Genomic DNA, 20,511 nt, shown 5'->3' on the forward strand with positions numbered 1-20,511 from the left:
ATTATTTTAACAATATTTAAATATAATTTTAGAGCTCTAGCTTATTTATTGATACACACAGATATATTAAATAAGGTAAAATTTACCATTACCATTAAGCCGTACTCACAGTTTTGTCAAGTGATATTAAGCATGTGACATGCATTACCTGCATTATTATGGCTATCACAAAAACTAAAACAATCATAAATGACAATATTCATGTTAATTTTTTTTTTACTATTTAAGGCACTTGATTATTATTTTCTGCGATACAATAAACCCAGTTTTAAAGTGTTATTTTTAAATGTTACATTAAAAAAGAAACTGAAACTATTTTTATAAAATTCAACACTTCACCAATCCACTAACTTGAATAAACTTCAAATTATAAAATGATCAGTTCTGTGACTTTTCAGAAAATGTGAGTATAAAGTTATATCTAAGAAATATATAAAGTGGAAAGCATATAATTTTATAGCTTACATTATCACTTGGAACAAAGTAGATGGTATCCCACAATCAACTGCTGTTGCTTTCTCAGATTTTCCACTTCTAATTTAAAAAAGTTACTTGGAATGTAATTCATTTTCTCTTAATTTTTTTTAGTAAATGATTATAAAATATCTAGAGTACAAAATGAATAGATTACACTTAGTGGAATGATTTTTAAAAAAATATTGCCATGCTTGTTCAAATCAACAGAGCAGTCATCGGCAAAAAGAGTTTTAATGAGCATGTCAAAACATAATTATTAGATAGGTATTAAATATTGGTCAGGTTAGATTATTTTTTATTATGTGAATGATTAGCATTCAATTTATTTTATAAAGTGTCTTAACTTTTTAATAACCATCCTGCCTCTATACCCAATACATATTAGCCGGTGGGTAGTTGTATGTTATTTATTGCAAATGTATATTTTATATTAACTAGAATTCTAGTATAATCAAATAGGCATCCATTAAAAAAATATTTACATTATGAGAACTTTTAAAACATCAAAAGAGAAAAAAAAATGTATATTCATCTGTTTAAAAGTTAGGTCACATTACATTTACAACTTAACCAATGAATTTGAGTAATTTTTTTTAGATTAGCTTCTTTTGTACATTTTTTTTTCTATCATGCTCTTCGTACTACTCAAGGGAAAATGTGTATGAATGTAAAACAGTATAATCTAAATATGAAAAGTTAGTTAGCAATTAAAATGTTACTTTCTGTTATTTTTGCTCATGAAGTCAATATAATGTATTTGAAAATTGTTTAATTTCAAGATTCCTTATACAGCTGTTTATAAACAGATGAAAGTGGATAAAAATTTATGAACAAATGTAATATAGTTATTTAATACAATTTAGTCCGTCTTCTTTTTTGAGGTAGAAAAAAGACAGCATGACAGATACCATAAAAGAATTACACCTTTCACGATCAAGTTTTTACCATAACTATCCTACTTTTATCTAGCTTGATCACAATTTACCACATAGCATCAGAACAAATATTGTAAAAAGAACAAAACTTCAACATGCTTCATGGAATGCTGAGATAGTTAAAATGCTGAATATTTAAAAAATGCATTTGACATAGAACACTTAGCGCAACTAAGAATTGAAGTTGTCAATCATCAGATGAGATAACAACCCTGTATAAAAAAATCAGTTAAAATGACTGTCCTAGATTACAAATGCAACTGCAAAAATGTCCCCAGTTCATTAACAGAGCACACAGGTTTACAATGTAGATCTATAAACTTTATACATGTATTTATTTTACATATAAATGGGTAGCATTGAGACTGCCACTACAGATATAATTTTATTAGAAACTACCGGTATGAAACAAATATTCATCCATTTGAAAATAAAAATCTGACATTATACAAAGAATCTGTGCTGTATATAAACACAATTACTGGCTTACTCTTTAACTGTTTACATTATCACAATATCTGCTATCAAAAATACATTTACAGATGTGGTTTGAAGAAAAATGTGGTTCTAAATTTTGTAACAAGGATTGCAACTAAAACAGTCTGCAGGAGAAATCTTGCAAAACCTACAGATTGACTTTTAAGATTTAAGTAGTTGCCTCCCTGATTAAAGTAGTTGCCTCCCTTGAATGTATGTATAATTTTGATTTAATGCTTTAATCAAGACATGCAATTAGAATAAAATCAAAACAGCTTTATTTATTCATAATCAAGTTAAAGTAACAGTAGGTTTTGCATAATTTACCCTTTACTATCACTTCCACAGAGATTTTGGGTGCTCAGTGCCATTCTAATCACTAGTACTGTGTATATTACACTTGTTTTCATGTAGTAATGGAAGGTTAAATGGTTATGAGAAATTTAAGATATTGGCAGAAGCTGGAAAAAATAGATTTCATTTACTAATTTTTCTTGTTCTATCTGAAGCTGTTAATTTACTACAAATTTTAGAAGTGTCGAAAATGTAGGGGCAGTATAATTAGTGAAATTAAAATGCTTCTCATGCTGAATCCAGGGTAGTTTATGTTAATAGAATAGCAATAGGAAAATAAAGTAATTCCATGATTTAAAAAACAATTTTCTGAGCTTGATAATAGATATACGTTTTTTTTATTACTGGCCAATCATTTTGCTATTTACACTCAAACATAATAAAACTATTTCCTGTATATGTTTTTTTGTTTTACTTATAAAAGCATGTGGATATGTTTGCAAAGAATGTCACCATATTACTAAGCCTGACCTAATTCTTGGATAGTAAAGGGTTCACAATAGGTCTCTCATATTCAGCATTTATTTAAAAGAATAAATTAAATTTACAAATATTGCCAAAAGTAAAATGTTTATCAACAGTATCAGCTGTTTTAAATTCAACCCCAAGGCTTAATGAAGTAAACTTTAATTAGATACCATACCATCATCCAACCATAGGTCATCTAGCAAGTAAATTAATTACAGCAAAGTCTTGAAAGCCTAAGATAGTATGGGCAGTAAAAAAAAATGCATATGACTGATAAAATTTATTGAAAAAAAAAAAGAGTAGAAACTAAGCCTTCATCGGTTATAAGAATGGTTTCCAACATCAACACCACCCCATTGTAGAATCTGTTTGTCTGGGCTATCATCCCATGTTTCACCATATGCCTGAGGCCTCAGCTGCAGTAAACAAGAGTATACTGATACAGCACAGGTTTTGTACAAGGAATCACAAGCATCGTAAATATATGGTGATAAGTTTTAAATTGCAACAATTTATTGAAATAAGTAATATAAATATATTAAGTAAAATAATTAGATTTTTTAAAAAATCTGCTATGTATATTAAAATACTAGAATTAAAGTCTTTTGAAAATTACCTTTCGTGACTGTTCTTTTCTAATGGCTGACGCCTCCCATTTTCTTTGATTTTCCTGCGCTTTTAATGCATTTTCTGTGCCGCATCCCCAGACCTGTTTACAAATAGGTATTTTGTAATTATACAAACTTCGTTAACTTTCTAAAAATGTTAACTCAAAATGTTTGCAGACAAAGGATATGTATATTTAAAAAAGGTTAATTTAATTAATGTATACAGTTATCAGGGATGTGACCAGACCAGGAGAAAAAATTAGGAAATTTTCTTCAGATAATAACTCAATATGTTTTATCTACTTTTTATCGCAGTTAAGCAGCTTCATAGTACTGTTACTGTACTAATTAATTGTTTAATGAAGTTAATATTTTAAATACAAGAAGTTTATGTTACTCTAAAATAACATTGAAAGTCTTGTCTAATTGCAATTTAATGTTTACCTTATAAACAACTTTTTAAAAATTACAACAAAAGTAGCAATTAAGTTTTTTTTTACCATTAAGCTCATTTAAACTGTACTAATCTAGTGTACATTCTAGATGTACTCCTGTTTTCAATTTTAAATAGGGGGCCTAATGCCTTATATTCTTTTAAAGATTGGATTGGTAAAAATATTTGTCTTCAACTGTAAAGAACATAGATTTAGATTAGTTATGATTTGAAAGTTTTAGGTTCATGTGATGGAAAAATGAAATGGACCAGGTTAGCTAAAATTAGAAGGGGTCTGATGTGTGAACCAAAGTTAATCATTTTGATAGCCAAGCCACATCGATATTTATGTTTTTTTAGGATAGCTGTAAATTGTTAGGGGTCATCCAAGTTTTTTTTGACGATATTTACCTCCCCTCTCTCCTACAAAAGCCAGACTCCCCCTACCCCCATATAATGACGTCACACCTCAGCCAACAAATGCCCCCCCCCCCCCCCCCCCCTCCTCGAATTGAATTTTTTTTAAACATCGATTTTTTTTCTGAAATATTGACTGAGGTCGACCAACAAAGGGTATTTTATTCAAGCTCTATTACAATGTTTTACAACAGTTTTTCAAAACGCGTAATAGCGGCTAAAATGCAGCTGTTTCGAACATTACTTTTTTAAAATACAAAAATATGACGTTACACTATCTTAAAAGTGTGACGTTATTTATGGAAGACCCCTTATTAAAAATTTAAAAACAGTCTGTACGTATTTTTTCTTCCACAAACAAGACATGGTCGTAGTCACGTTGTGAGTGTAGTATTTTTTTTTAATATTTAGGCCTACGAAGCATACGCATTGCAGGAACAGCTATTTGAAATTGACTGTGACGTCATTTTTTTTCCCACACGCAGTACCGAACATGTACTTGGGGTCAAGGTGAGGTCACAAGAGCCACCGTTGCTACGAAGTGGGGCGGGTTAGTCTAGTCCTCATAGTCACCTTTTGCAAGGATTTCAATATTAATTTGAGATTGCGAAATAAAATAGAATCAGAGAGAAACTGTAGATTTAGGCGGTTTAAAATACCGATAGATAAATTAGGCTATATCAAATAGCTAGATTACCAGGCTTAAGAGATTTAAGTTTCATTTGAATAACTGCATTATTTTAGATTACCTATTCCCGTGTTTTTACTTTCTCGTATTATACGAAGTATAGAGAAAGTCTTGAAATAGTGCAAAAAAAAAAAATCGAGATTTTTACAAATCTCGACGTTTTACACCTCACTGATACGGAAAAACATAATTTTGCAATCTTGTCCGTATGTCTGTGTGTCTGTCTGTGTGTCTGTCTGTCTGTCCGTGTGTAAACACGATAACTTGAGTACCGTTACAGCTAGGTTGATGAAATTTCATATATAAGTATTTTATCAAAATCGTAGATCCATATCAACTTTTGAGCGATTTCCGATAACCGGAAGTGGTACTTTTCCTACTTTGAATTTTTCAAAAGCCTATAACTTGAGTACTATTTCAGATAGATAAATAAAATTTAACATGTAAGTAAAAGATCTAATTCTCTACCTTCTGTTAAATTTTGAGTAATTTCCGTTGACTGGAAGTAGTAATTTACGCTACTTCCGATTTCTCAAAAAACTAATGTAAATTTTAAAAGTACTAATAATATTGCGCACTATTATGCGCTTTTTTATTGGGCGTTCACTTGGTGTGCAATTAATTTGTCTACGAGATTTTATTCTATTTTTAAAACTTTAAGTATTTAAAATGGATTAAAAATCATGTCTATAGCCCGTGTTCCCATCCCCTGTTATTTTATATAAGAATATTCGAGAAAGTTTAGGGGAGATCACTCCCGGTTTATTTTTATAAATAATTAACTGAAAATATCAGCGGAAAATTTGGACTAAAAAATTGTGCTTTGAAAAATTCGTAAGTCCGCCGAAATTCCGAATCTTAATCTACATTTAATCTTGATCTAGCACCGTCAGACCTAGCGCAATCGACCAATCGACTATTCGAGTTTGACCTAAGTACAGTAGTTGTCGATTTAAATTTAAATACGAATAAGTGGAATGAGCATGTCGGCCCTGTCCGCAGAAGACATTTCCGTTTTTTTTCCTAATTTTTAAGACTTCGTAAAAAAATCGCCAAAAAATGGAAAGTCGGCGGAAAAATTCGGCGAAAATTAAATCAGCGGAGGAAAAACCCAACTGAAACGGAAAAATCGGATTTCCGCTAAAATTCGGAAAAGTCACATCCCTGAGTTATGTATGAATTAAGTTTTTAAAAAAAAGCATTTATCAAAGGCAGCAGCTAACCATAGCATTTTTGTTCTCAGTTTTTACAAAAGCTTTTAAGTGAAAATTTTTTTACAAATATAAAACAATCAGTTCCATTATTGACATTTCCATACCTCAATTTTGTGGAGTTCACAAGGAACCTCATAGTGAAAAATTTTGTCAAATTCATTGGATAATCGCAGAACTTGTGTTTTGCCATTGCATCCAATAGTAATTCCTTTAGGAATGTCTCTTGCTAGTTCTGACCATCTCACCATTTGCTCACCAGCTGAAAATATTTATTTTATAAAGTAGTCATTCATACAAAACAGTTGTAATCATTTACTGCAAATAGTGTTCCCTCTAAGCTGCGCGGCAGCGCAGTACTTTCAAATGTGCCACTTAGACATTTTCTGACCCCGCACACGGATTATCAGAACATCGGGACTAGAAAAATTGTGGTCAGTGGCTTGAATTAAGCTACATTTTTAGTGCCTGTTTTGTTAAACGAACAGTCTTTGTGTTTTGGGGCATAAACAGAAACCAAAGGGTATCATTGACTTGGGGGAGGGGGTGACCTCGGTTGTCATACCACAGGTCCAGTTAATGACAATTCTAAATTGAGCGGGCGGGTTCCGATGTGATGTCTGGGTGACCCTCCCTCTGCTTGATTTAATGGTTTACCCCAAAACTGACCACAGCTGACACTGAACACCTGAAAGGGATTGCGGCTACTAGCTGACCATGCAAGGTTTTATTTTCTATTGTCACTGCCCTCCCCCATCTCCCAACCCCCACCCAACTCCTGATACTATGACGGTTTACCCAAGTCAGATGCAAAATCTACTTTACTAAAGGTGGATGTGTTTTTGCTTTGTTTGGTTTAAGGATTTATATACTATATATCCAGTTCTTGGGATTATTACGTGCACCTGGATCGAACTGTTTCAGTGTTCACTGACTGGTTTGGTAAATAAGGAATAAAAGTTTACTACTCTGTGCTATTTGAAAATGTTGAAAAGAAAAATGTGTAACAAGCAGTACAACAATGTGGCACAAAAAAAAAGCGATAGATTCGTTTAAACTGGAATGGCTCAAAGTTAAAGTAACAACCGATACGCCAGATCAAAGAATGTTTCGGTTGAATTAGAAAGCATCTACGAATATTCAGATGAGATTGGACTGAAGTGTAAGTTCTGTGCTGCTACTACTTGTAACAAAACCAACAAGAGCAACGAATTGGTCACAGGAAAGCTCTGGGAATCATCGGCGCTTGACTACTGTAAACGTCATTTATTGTCTCGTGTTCACGTAGAAAATGTTGCGATTGTGTACAACCGCTCACATGGAACTGTCCTTAAACGTCTGCTGGTATAAACTTACACTGAGCGAGGAGAACTAATTGAACAAAATGAGCACCAGCGGTCAAATAGGATCAAGTTCGAATCCTAACGGATAATGTTCTTCTTACCATAAGGATGAACGCCTCGATGCTGTCTGTACAACTGATTCATAACCACATGGAGAAGTATGTTTCTATACCAGACAGTTGGCGAAGTAAGGAATACGCCTTTGAGTTTGTTCAAGTAATCAGCGAGGTTGTTGTAAAGAACATACTGACAGAACTTCGAGCAGCATCATTCCACACGCTTATAGTTGATGGCATAACAGTACATAAAATGCTAATCCTTTATTTTAAATTTCGTCCAGTCAATTCTGTATTCAAAAAAAAAATTTTTTAGCTTACTGTAAGTGATGCCTTAGCTCTGGAGACAGCCGTAACACAGCACTACACTGAACATTAAAGGCAAGAAAACTGTGAGTTAAATGAAAGAATCGATACAAGGCAAACCACACAGTACATACAATCAGTCTGCGACCATTTAAATGTTAGGTTTCCAGGAGATGAACTGCAGTTTTGGTCATCTTTTTTTATTCTACAGGTTTAAAAAATGTGCATTTGAGTTTGGCGTCAAAGATATCAAAGAACTGTGCGTAAAGTACAAAGACGGGTTACGTACAACAAATGATCAGTTAATTACCACCCAATACAACGACTTCAAATTTCAATAAAGCGAAAAACTCAAATCTGTTTCTGTAAATTATATGTCTGAATATCAAGATTTGTCAAAACAAAGAACAAAATTTAGCTCACTGGCAAAGTTAAGTGACACTATTGTACCTTCCAAGCATGCAGTGCTGATTACGAACAAGGTTTTAGCCGTATTAACATAATAAAAGTGCAAGCACAAAATAGACTTGAAGCCACACATTTGGAGAATCTAATGCAAATTAAATTATATCTAAATGCTGGAGAGGATGTGGATTTAAACAAAGCATATAAGGTGTGGAAGCAATGCAAGGTTAGACGCGAGAAATTGCAATAAATGCCCCTGAAAGGTTAGCTAATATTTGTTTTTAAGTCAGCTTTATTAAATGTTGCATATGTTTAACTATTGTGTTTGTATTACCGTTATGGTATTAGCATTATTACCATATGACTGTCTTACTTTAACATAGTAAGTCGACCATATAGCTTGTTGTCTAAGTATAACTCTGAAAGTTTTTATTAGTTTTTATTTTTATTTTGATGGTATTCTTATCTCCATTTAATTACATATGTTTCATTAGTCACACACATTATACTATTAATTTATCAAAATGCATGCCTTCATTATTATGCTTAATTGCAAGACTAAAAATACATATAAGCTTGCCCAAGTCATTTTTAGCACTGCGCACACAACATATTTTTTGCACACACACTCTTGGTCCTTAGAGGGAACATTGACTGCAAAGTTTAAGTATTTTTATTCAAGGAATTCACACTAGCTTAGTCGTATCTATTCATTTTAAAGAAAAAGGCCATAATTAGGAAATTCAAATGTGGTTATATAAATTATATAAAATACTGCTAATTATTATAAGCCTTCAACCAAATTGTACAGTTTGTGTTACTAACATGCGACATACCTTGAGTAACTCTAAATACAGGTAACAGCTGTATCAACCGGCAGTCTACACCACCAAATTTATTTGGCCCCTCCCTAAGGAGCAAAAATATGTGATTTATAAATTGGTAAACATCTTGTAATTAAATTAGGTCTATACAAGTAAATGTTTTAAAATAAGAATCAATACTAAAGTAAAAAGAATTGAAGAAAAATAAATTTATTCCATTACGAAAGATAAAAATCTGAAATTTTTAAAAATTAGCGTCTTTTCCCACAATACTACTTACGACCATCCTCTGTCGATGGCAAGGCAGTAGAGATTTCTACCCTCAAAAGCAAAAAATGTTACTGTGGGTGCATGGTATGATGACACATGGTTGTTGAATCTTTAATAGAAAATGAACTCTTTTAAAATGTAATTAAAGGAACCTTTTTATTAATGATTATCTAAAACCTTTTTCTTTGATAAAAAATCTATTTATAAGAAGAATCTTATTTTTACAGTAAATCTTTTATTTTAACCTGACATTTTATTAAAGCAGATACATTTATACTACTTGATTTTTTTTTACCTGTTAATTGACATCCCATGGTTATCAGAATTGTACAACAGTTTCCAACTGTTAACCTCTGGTAATCTAGCCTACAAGAGAATTACGAAAATAAAATTAGGGGCAACCCAAACTTTAAATCCAGTAAAAAAGAAAAAAAAACCCAGATTATTTAAAGTAGTGCCCAAAAACCCACTAAAACATACATTCTAACACTTCTTTTTGACATTTATTTGGGAGAAACACTGACATTGTTTCAAACAGTGAATGCTAATAGTCTAGACCAGGGGTCTCCAAACTTTTCAGCCCGAGGGCCGCATTAACTATCAAATATAAGTTCGGGGGCCAGAGTTTCTTCCAGGCATCTCTTTGGGGTGGCGGCGCCCCTCCCCCCCCCCAACGGAATTATAATGGGTATATTTATATATATATATATATATATATATATATATATATATATATATATATATATATATATATATATATATATATACATACACATTTCAAGTGCCCCCCACCCGAGATAAACGTCTGAAAGAAACACTGTCGGGGACCGACAACACACATTTGAGGTCCAAGTTTGTTCTAAAATTGTTCTTCATGTAGGCCTACTTCATTCTTGATAAAGGTTGTATGTTGTCCTAAAATTTGGAAAGTATTTTGATGCAAAAGTTTTAATATTAGGAAAGTCTTCCTTGGGTAAATAGTAATAAACCCACCCGCCCTTCTTTGAACCTTCAACATTCATTTTTTTCGTGGAAAAAAAGATCTTCGCGGGCCGGATCAGAAGACCTCGAGGGCCGCATCCGGCCCGCGGGCCGTAGTTTGGAGACCCCTGGTCTAGACATTTGAAAAGGAGCCATGCAAACCTAAAAATACTAATATAAAATTTAAAACCTAAATTTTTGTTCTTAACTTATAATACAAATAATTTGTTGCTAGAATAGCTAATAAACTTAATAAAATGAAATTGATTATAAATTTAAATAAGCAAATACAAACAAATAACTTGCAATTTTTCTTAATAACAATAATGATGTCCACATGGGGTCTTTGGTGGCTGAAGATGCTGAGGCCCCATCAGGTCTGTAAGGCTCTGGCTGTTTTGTATAAACAGGAGGCAGAGTCAGCGACAACAGCCACAGTATTGCCATGGATGTACAATTGTTACCAGCTGTTAGGCCTTCAAGGTGAGGGACACGTGCCATTTCCTGAAACAATGACATATATTTATTTCTAAACCAACTAATCTCATTAACGCCACAAGTGTAAATTTTAAAGCAATAAATCATAACAACTGGCAAAAAACAAATAATAATAGATATTTAGTTAAGAAAATGTAAGGCTGTTAAACATTCAACAGCAATAAATGTTTTTAACATACAATACTTGTAAAAACACTGATATAGTGTTTCAAAGCTACATTTCGTAATAAATATTTTAAATAATACTTTTTAAGAAAAAAAATTACTGTAAAATATAACAAAAGTTTAATTAATAAAAGTAATATCTAACCATTTCTGATGGAAGAGAAGAGCCTGTCAAAATTTGACAAACCCAGTTATGGACACAGTGAAAAAGGTGTGGACAGGATTCAGTTAACCATTTGTTGAATTCATCAAAGTTTATTTCATTGTTGATTCCAAACTACAAGGAGTAAACAGTCAACTTTCTTTATAATTGAAGAGAAAATCATGTATTGTTTAATTAAGTCAAAATTCTACTGTTGCAGTAATTTATCTTTGTATGTCTTTGCATTTGCAACATAAGCATTACTGAGAAAAGAAAATAATATTTCAAACTATAATTTTAATTAAGGTTCATAACTAGTGTTATAAATTTAAAATCACTAGCAAAAATTTAATGAGTGAACTTGTAATGATAAGCGATTATCAGTTATAAAACATGATTAAAAACTTACCAAACCAGTCACCATTGCTGTAAATACACGGGGATCTCGTTCATCTTCTTGGTACAAAATTTTAGAGAGGGACAATGTAAGTGCAAAAGATATTTCAAACATCTGTCTTGCCTCTGAGGATAGATGAAAATTAAAACATGGATTTAATTGCCAACATAAATTCCATCTCAGAGCACAAGCTAGTGTCTGTAAATTGTTTTAATTATCCTTGAGGGCATAAAATTACTTTGTAAAATTTGAGAAAGGGAGAACCATGACAATCAGGTAATTAACACAACCTTTTAAGATGATAAATAGCAATAATAAAACTAAAGAGTAGACAACAAAGTAAAGAATACTAAGTTTTTAGAAAAACCGTACCAAAGAAAATATTTTCCACAAAACTAGTCAATACTTTGATAAATAACAGAAAAAAGGTGAGTAAATTAATTAAGCGAGTGTTCTGTAAAAAAAAAAACCAGTTACCTTCTTTGTTCATTTGATCCCTAGAAGAAGCAAATAAATAAAAGTAATATTTGACAATGACTTTCTCATCAAACATTTTTAGGATTTCTCGCCCAGCCTTCACAAACTGTTCTTTGGTAATTCTTTCTCTATTTGTTGTTGAGCTGTTGGTTGTCATTTGTAAATACATTAATTTTCCAAATTTGGACAAAGGCCCATGAAAAGCATCCTGGAAGAATAAAACGTATGATCAATGAGCATAACTTAAACTAAACACAGCACTTGCCTGACTTATAAGTTATTGAAAATATTCAATTAAACTTTTATTTCCTCTGTAAATTTAGCAGTTGGTTTCACCACCCACCCCCGCTCGGTTGATAGCTTTAAAGTGTGCAAAGTTAATAATAATGATGTTTATCCATAGTCGGTTATTAATATAGCTGGATGTAGCATTGTGTTTTCTCCGTAGTGAGTCTATATTTGAGTAGTGAGCCTATAACTTGTCGAGATAGCCAATTTGTAGGTAAAATACTTTTTTTAACTATAATTTTCAATTGAACTAGCATAAAGCATTTTCTTCTATACATAATAAATTTTCTTAGTCTTGGTGTCACCCTCCTAAATGGTGTCACCTAATGCTGTCCGCACCCCCGCCTTCGCCTGGCAATCACTGACAGTAACAACTATTTCTAACCTCAAATGTTGCCCTTGTGAGTTCTCCAGGGTGAGCATTGTCCCCATCTGCTGTAAGTTCAAGTTTCTGTGTAAAAAATAAAAACAAATAATATCTTTCAATAGACAACAAGTATGAATGCTAAATAAATTTAAAATTTTCTTATTAGTTTAATTAAATATCTTTGTAATAGAGAGCTCTAATGTAATAACTTTTTCTATGCTTACCTCAAAAAGTTTAATTAGTGCAATTGTCTGGAATTTTTTACTTTTTTTCCTACTTAATTGTGTTTGATCAGTTTCAGATCCATCGGACGTAACATCACCAGTACTGGAATAGCCTGGACTAGAAGGTTCATCCTCATTTGACTGAGTGCCTTTTTTTCGAACAATTTGATTTCCCATTGTCAGCTCTCCTAGATTCAAAGTTTCTACCACCTTTTTGCTAAACTGTTTTTCAGATAAAAATTTACATTATTTTAACTTTTGATATATGAGACGACTGTTGTCAAAACATAAGGGAACGGTGTGTCAATATTAGATTGGCCTTTCTGTGAAAATTAAATTAAGCTGCTCACATGGAGTGAAATACGTCTCCCACTCAAACAACACATTTTTTTTTAGACGTAACCTCATTGCTATGGGCATGCAAGCTGTAAGAAAGTAGGCTCTGTGTCATTAAAATTATGATTTGTTTTTTCAATTTACAATCATTTGCAGCCTATTTTTCCAGCATAATTAGGCTAATTGAAGCCTAATTATCAACCTTTCATCTCACTATAGGCCTACTTGTATTAATAATTAAAGCCAAAAAAACGAGGCAACTTTTTTTCACATTACTAGCCTTGGCCTATTTTACGCACCTAAAACGATAGATTACCAAAAGTAATCAAATTAAGTAATCAAGAACTATCAAATTAAGTGTCTAAACTCAAGTCTAATCGGTTTGACTAAGAGATAGATTATCTAGATTTACATCTCTAGATTTCATTTGGTATTGCTTAAATTGAAAAAAATGAATCAAAATTAAAATTTAGCAAGAATTGTTAGGGCCTACTTACTACTAGCTCTAGATTTTAGATCTTGATTTCTAAATCTTGATCGGGAGAATATTTACTGGTAGTTAACTAAATATATACATGGCTGGCTAATGTCAATGCTAAGCCTGTCCCTAACGCTAACCCTGGTCCTACCATATGCCTAACCCTAATTTCTAACCATAAAATTAGTCGAGATTACAATACTACTAACAACCCAACACACCTATTTTATGAAATAGTCTATTATCGGACAAAGGTATCTAGAGTAACTTTACCAGGCCCGGACACCCTTAGCCCGAAACGGAGACTCCTTTCCGGTTCGAGACACCTAATTTCGTTACTATTTCAGTATTTGACATAGAATGAAAACCAAAGCATAGAAATACTCTCCATCCAAAGAAGAATAAAAATATGTATTCCCTTTTTTCCATTCGCAATATAACTTTTAAATATATGCCCCCGAAACAGACTACCCAGTCGTCCTGGACCCGACAACAATTTTCCCGGTTTTGCCTCCAAACGACTGGTCTTTCCTCCATCCGACTAAGTCATTTTTTGCTCAGTTGAATAAATAATCTTGTACTATTAATATTTTATGTGTTTAGTTTTGTGTTTCAGTGTGTATTTGTTTTTAAATGACAAAAATAATATAATTTATAACAATGGGGAAAAAATAGTAGGGGAGATAACTCTTCTCAATAAAATGCTTGAATAATTACTCTGGTATGGTTTACTATAGGTAATCGTTTCCAGGCAAAACATGTAAATTTTCATCCTCCTTACGACTACCCCAAAAAAAAATTTATTTAGTAAAGAAAATAGCATTTTTTATAAAAAATATATGTTCTGTAGCCTATCCCATTCAATTTCAAATCATTTTTTTCTGAAAAAAAAATAAACATTGTTTTAAAAAGACGCTAAGTCGGGAGGAGGCTTTGCTTGTCCCGGCAACATAAAAATGGCCGCCTACATGACGGGTTGCTTTTAATTGCTCATATCCCATTGTGGGTAATTCAATGGATCAAAGTTAGATATAAATGGACTTATAAATGGACATATTTGCTACCAATTATAATGTTTCTGTATAAAACATTCAAATAACAGTGCAATTAGTAGGTACTCCAAACGGATTTTTCAAATCAGTCACACAATAATGGCTTTGGTTTTTCTGCATAGTACTAATAATTCTAAGAACATGGATACCAACTTTATGTCTGTGGGACAATTAGAAAAAAAGTTATGCGCTTAAGAAACACGCGTTTTTTTTTACCTTTTACGGCCTCATGAGGACCCGACTTTAGCACCGATTATCTCAAAAACTATAGCAGCTATACCCATTCTCTAACTTAATTCCAATAAAAGAGTAGATAGATTGTAGTCTCAATTTTTTTCAAACTAGTATAACAAGTTAAAGATAAACGTTTTTTGTCTTAAAAATCGTACTACACCATATTTACCAAAAATTTGACAGGGCGAAAAAAAACTAAAAAATCACCAACTTTCACAAAACCACTAAAACTCTTCTATTGCATGCACAATAATCACCTTTATATCGATTTAAAGGGGAAAATGTTACCTAATTATGTAAATTAAATTGAGTGCTATAAATCATGCAGTTAAATGTCCAGATTTGAGAAAATAAGGTGGGGGTGAACATTTTATACCTCAACACGGCTTTAAGTCAGTTTTTTTTAATTGACAAAGAATTACTAAAACTTAACAGATATATAGAAAAAGTTATTTATTTGTAACTACAGTTAATCTACATTTAAAAAGAAACATTCTCAGTGAAATAATTTAGTGTTAGATCGCTGAAAAACGTTAATAAAAATGCACGATTTCAGGATTAAAATCGGGCCGAGATTAAAAATAGACAACCTATTTTAGACTTATTTTTAGCAAATTACGACCCGTAAATGAAGAAAAAAGAAACACAGTGTGATAAAGTATACCCATAACTGTAAAGACTAATCGAATTATATATTTAGCAGATAGTTTGGACATTTTAAATCGGATAATCAGTTCTTATTAGCGTTTTTATCGCAATTTTCTGTAGTTTTCTCTCGAAACGTTGCCGGTCGAAAAACTAGGTCAGCATGACCTTTTACTAAATATATTCAAATTTTACAGATAAAGTTTAGTTTTAAATTATAAATACTTAAATATTTTCATATTTTATTGTATTCTTTTTAATATTGAACTGTTTTTATTGTGATATAATGCGTAAGAAAAAATAGATTTCTATTCAAACACGTCAGGGGTCTGATCCGGGCCGGGCTTTTATTTTCTTTGTAAAAAATTTCGTGATCGCGTCGGCGAACGGGAGTTACACATGGTTTCGTTATCGCGCTTTGCCATTCGCGCCATCTTTGATATTGTAAAGATAGTTTCGCATTTAAATAGAAAAATGGACGATCTTTCTAACCATGCTAGTAGAAAATTTGTATTTTTAGTGGATTTTGGTGAAAATTCAATTTTTCGTAGAAAATTTGAGAATTAAACCGTTTTTACTAAAATAATTTGTTAACATTTTATACGAGACTAAAGGTCATTCAATCCTGCGTACGATAAGCTATGTTTAGAATTCATACGTCACGTGGCGCCGAAGCGCAAAGCGTCAGAATGCGATAGGGGTAAAAACGGGTCTGTCATTTTGCCGATAAAAATCGTTGCGGTGATGTTTTTCAAGCTACAAAAACATGTATTCTTCCTTTACCAATATAAAAACAAACAACACATTATTGTAGAGCTTAAGTTAAGCTTTCTAACCATACCATTTTTATTAGTATACGCTTAATTTTTATGGGAGAACTTTGTGATGGAAAGTAGTGAAAAAGTAAAGAAAATGAGCAGAAACCTCGATTTTCGGCAGTTTGGAGTACCTACAATTAGTATTCAAAGTGAGAGTTACGGAGTTGTTCATTTCGAGGCGCGTAGTCGGGCCAGGCCAAGTTACTCTAGATCTAGAGGAGTTTACACTTTTCGGACACACACCAAAAATTACGTAGGACCGAACACTTCGTCGGTTTTTGGCTCATAGAAACTTTAATTAGCATGTCTCACGCGAAACCACGGCGCCTGCACGTAAACTGTTCATTTATGAACACTTCCGTGTCAAGTACTTCCGTTTCCTTTCTCAAGAATCATTTTTAGAAATTTTTTAACGTTGCATGGTACGCACATTTCTATTTTTACACCAGCCGGATGAAGTGACCTAGGGTTGGACTTAGGGGCAAAACTTGAACCAATCAATGCTTAGCTAAAAGGTTACACTATAAATAGCTTCTATATATGTATGGAACATCGTAAATGTCAAGGTTAATGGGTTTTTTCGTGCTTGAACAATAAAAAAGGGGTGTTCGCTAACTTATTTGGCCTTACATGGGACCGGACAGCAACACAAAAATATTATTAAATAAGAATTTAGAGCATAAAAGGGGCTGGTTATTGAAGGGAAAGGGTCAAAATAAGGTCAAGAAGGCAGTGGAATGCGAAAGAGGAGGGGGAATCATGTGACCTGGCTGGCTTAGCAGCGTACTGCGCGAGCCGCAATGGCTGAATGGGATGAACTTTGGAAGTGTGGGAAAAAGGTTTTATACTATTAAAATTACCTCACAAACAATCAATAACACAATATAAATGCATATAATATATGTTTTTATTCATTAAATTGACTTTAAATTATTCTAAATGAACAAAAAGTGCTATGTCCGATGACGGGTAAAGGTGTCCGAACACATGTAAAACTGTATTACATGTGTTCGAACACACGTTAAGACCCCCCAGTCACTATAACAAGAATAGCTTAAGTTCTATGCGTATGAATACAAAATGACACACACATTATTAAAGTAGAATGGTTGCGGATAGATATGATACTTTTTTTTGTTTTCTATGTTAAGCGGTTACTGAATGAGACCGCATGGAATTTTTACGTTGCGTTTTTTCGCTATGTGTGTCCGAAAAGTGTAAGCTCCTCTAGATCTATATAATCATCCTCTGGCTAGATCTACTTTTTTTTTCTTTTTTCAAATAAGATTTAATAAACCATTATTCTGCCAAACAAAGTAGTTTGAAAGTAGGACATTGTTGTGGGATTTTGTAGTAATGTTGAATCTACATTAAAAGGTAAAACTTTAAAGCACATTATTTAGAATAATTTAGTCTAAATTAACAAACAATGCCCTAAGCCCTAAGACGACAATTAGAGCTAGGTCTAGATCTATATTTATTTATAATCTAATAGAATAAGTCACTTACTTTAAGTGACAGTTTAAATTTAATTTTTAGTTATTTTACTTCAGTCTTCAACGGATTTACGCCAAGGCCTGAGTGCTAGTCTAAACCTCAATTTTACGGACCATATAAGAGGTATTTAAAGTAGCATTTGAGTAATTAAAAACTAAAGAGTTCAGGACACTGATTATGCATTTTACCTCATGAATCGTTATTTAATATATCCAAAATATGTGTGACAAATGAAAGTACAATGTTTGTTGATGTTGTTTGGTGGCCATAATGGATTGAAACCGGATATTGAATGGGACATGCGCGAAAGATAGGACAACAGGTTTATGTATTCTTACACATTCTTGTCCTCATGATCTTTTAATTAATGTTCATAACGAATTCTTTATAAAAGTACCACGGGTGTCTAATTTAATTGCTTAATTATTTTGTTCGGAATTTTATTTCATATTATGTATCTTTTACATAGTTGTCGTATTTAATATTTCTTTAGCGTATATATTGTCGTAAGTTCGTTGTCAGGTTGGCTATGTACCCCGGAAAATCGGAAAAAGTAATGTCTGAAAACGACGACGAATCGAAGTTTATCAGGATATTGTTCCTGTAACAATTGTGATTATGCCTTGACTACCTCATAATCATGCCTAAGTGTGAGCTTTCCACGAAGATTATACCTGCAACATGTGCATGGTCACTAATCATCGTGTGTACGGCTCTGTACTTCGCGTTTGTGTAAGTTAGAATTTTTAATTTTGAATAAAAACTCGCAAAATGCAAAGCCATAATAATTTTAATAATTGTAGGCCTATTCATTATTTTTATATTTTACTTAATCTAGGTCACGGGTTCCCAACCTGGGGGTCTTTCTCGGGGGTCGCCAACTGGTATACTAAACCTTAGTAATTTGAAACAAAACAAATATTTAGAAGAATTTTTGAAATTCAGATTCATTAACATCACTGGAAATGTAATAGAGAAGAAACAAAGCGCACTGTACAAAGTTGTTCTCAGTCACGAATCTATGAAATCTTCAAAACTAAAACGTCATTTGAGATGAGTCATTCGGAACACACCAAAAAATATACAGAGTTCTTTCGTCAATAAGAAGCTAACGCCAGAGACTTGATCGAACAGGAAGTTTTCACCAGCATTAGTGCAAGCATCAAATGAAGTCGCGATAGAAAATGCCAAGCAAAAATAAAAAATAAACGGATGATTATAGATACCAGTGTCCGATAATGGAATCTTCTTTTAAAAAGGGGTGTTGGGTTGTTAGTAGTATTGTAATCTTGTCTTATTTTATGGTTAGAAATTAATTAGGGTTAGGCGTATGGTAGGACCAGGGGTGAGGTTAGGGTTAGGGACAGGGTTAGCATTGACATTAGCCTGCCAAGAGTGTATTTAGTTAACTACCAGTAACCTAACACCCCTTTTTTAAAGAAGATTCCATTATCGGACACCGGTGTAAACATTCTCCCAAATAAACAATAGGAGAGAATCTCATCAAACGCTGCTTGTACGTAAATGTGAAATAACACATTTTTATTGAAACTAAGCTTTCACCATTGTTTGCTTTTCAAGATGATAAATCAACAGACGTGAGTTCGTGTTCGCAGTTGCTGGTCTGTGTCTATATTCATGCGGATGATAGCAAAGATAAAAGAGTTGCTCTTTTGTGAAGATAGCATGGAGAAAATAAATATCTTTTATGAAACTGGATGATTAAATTGGGTTAGAACGGCTGTGGGGGTTTGTACGGATGGTGCGCCATCTATGTTTAGCTCAAAATCGGGCTTTCAGAAAACATAAAAGATTTAGCTCCCTAACCACTGCCCTAACCAATCGACATCAAGAATCCATTGCTAGTATAAGTCGTAAATTTTATAAAATCTGGAGCCTTCAAAGAACTGAGCAAAAACATTAATATAGATCACGAGGTTCTGCTCTTCTACACTACAGTACGCTGGCTGTCAAACAAAATGTTGTAAATTGTGTTTTTGAATTGAAATCTGAAATCAAATTGTTCTTGGGAGTGCAAAGGAAACAAGACTTTTTGGTATACTTAAAACGACATATAGTGGTTGGAGAGAGTATCAAACCTAGCAGATATGTTCGAACATCAAGATAAGCTTAACCTGAAGCTTCAGGGAAAATGAACGAATATTATAACTTTCCATGATAGTCTCGGGGCATTTTTATCAAAGCTGCAAAATCGGCAAAGAAAACAAATCTTGGAAATATTGTAAATTTGAGAAACTCTGCGGTGTGGTAGATGAATCTGATTGTGAGATAATTAAAATTTTGAAAGAAGCGATTTCTGGGCATCTTGAATCTCTTGAAAATGAACTGTATCGCTATTTCTCTGAGCTGAAAAAATAAGAATCTGCATTTACGCATTACCCATTCTCTTCTTCCCTTGATGTTGCCAGCATTCCCGATGAATTACAAGATGAATTCTTTGATTTGCAGAATGATTCCATGTAAGATGAAAAACTGCAGACACAATTTTGGTGTTATTCACCATTGATACCCAAACGTAAAATTGATTGACTTTTCGAGAATATATTTTCAACACTATTCTTCGATTAAAAACAAAATTAAGATAATTATAATGACATAGGTTGGCGTTAACACATTTTT

At 32.8% G+C, this 20,511-nt stretch overlaps 2 protein-coding genes across 2 annotated transcripts in view; one reads left to right on the top strand and one right to left on the bottom strand.

The window, feature by feature from the left end:
* LOC131955742 (uncharacterized) lies at positions 1 to 18,199 on the bottom strand. Its single transcript, XM_059319979.1, has 13 exons — positions 18,060 to 18,199; positions 12,812 to 13,033; positions 12,606 to 12,671; positions 11,933 to 12,140; positions 11,468 to 11,580; positions 11,062 to 11,193; positions 10,560 to 10,757; positions 9,568 to 9,638; positions 9,283 to 9,381; positions 9,015 to 9,088; positions 6,176 to 6,330; positions 3,328 to 3,420; positions 1 to 3,127 (listed from the first exon to the last, which is right to left on the bottom strand). The coding sequence occupies exons 2-13, from the start codon at positions 12,986 to 12,988 to the stop codon at positions 3,026 to 3,028; spliced, it is 1,488 nt and encodes a 495-aa protein (XP_059175962.1). The 5' UTR covers positions 12,989 to 13,033; positions 18,060 to 18,199; the 3' UTR covers positions 1 to 3,025.
* The window catches only part of LOC131955741 (palmitoyltransferase ZDHHC5-B), a 12,572-nt gene continuing 10,252 nt past the window's right edge, over positions 18,192 to 20,511 (top strand). The window contains exon 1 of the mRNA XM_059319978.1: positions 18,192 to 18,603. Within this exon, the coding sequence (XP_059175961.1) occupies positions 18,512 to 18,603 (92 nt within the window). The 5' untranslated portion in view covers positions 18,192 to 18,511. The remainder of the gene's footprint in view (positions 18,604 to 20,511) is intronic.

This window comes from Physella acuta, unplaced genomic scaffold (genome assembly GCF_028476545.2).
Source record: "Physella acuta isolate Inbredline_101_S28 unplaced genomic scaffold, ASM2847654v3 ptg001099l, whole genome shotgun sequence".
Lineage (NCBI taxonomy): Eukaryota > Metazoa > Mollusca > Gastropoda > Physidae > Physella > Physella acuta.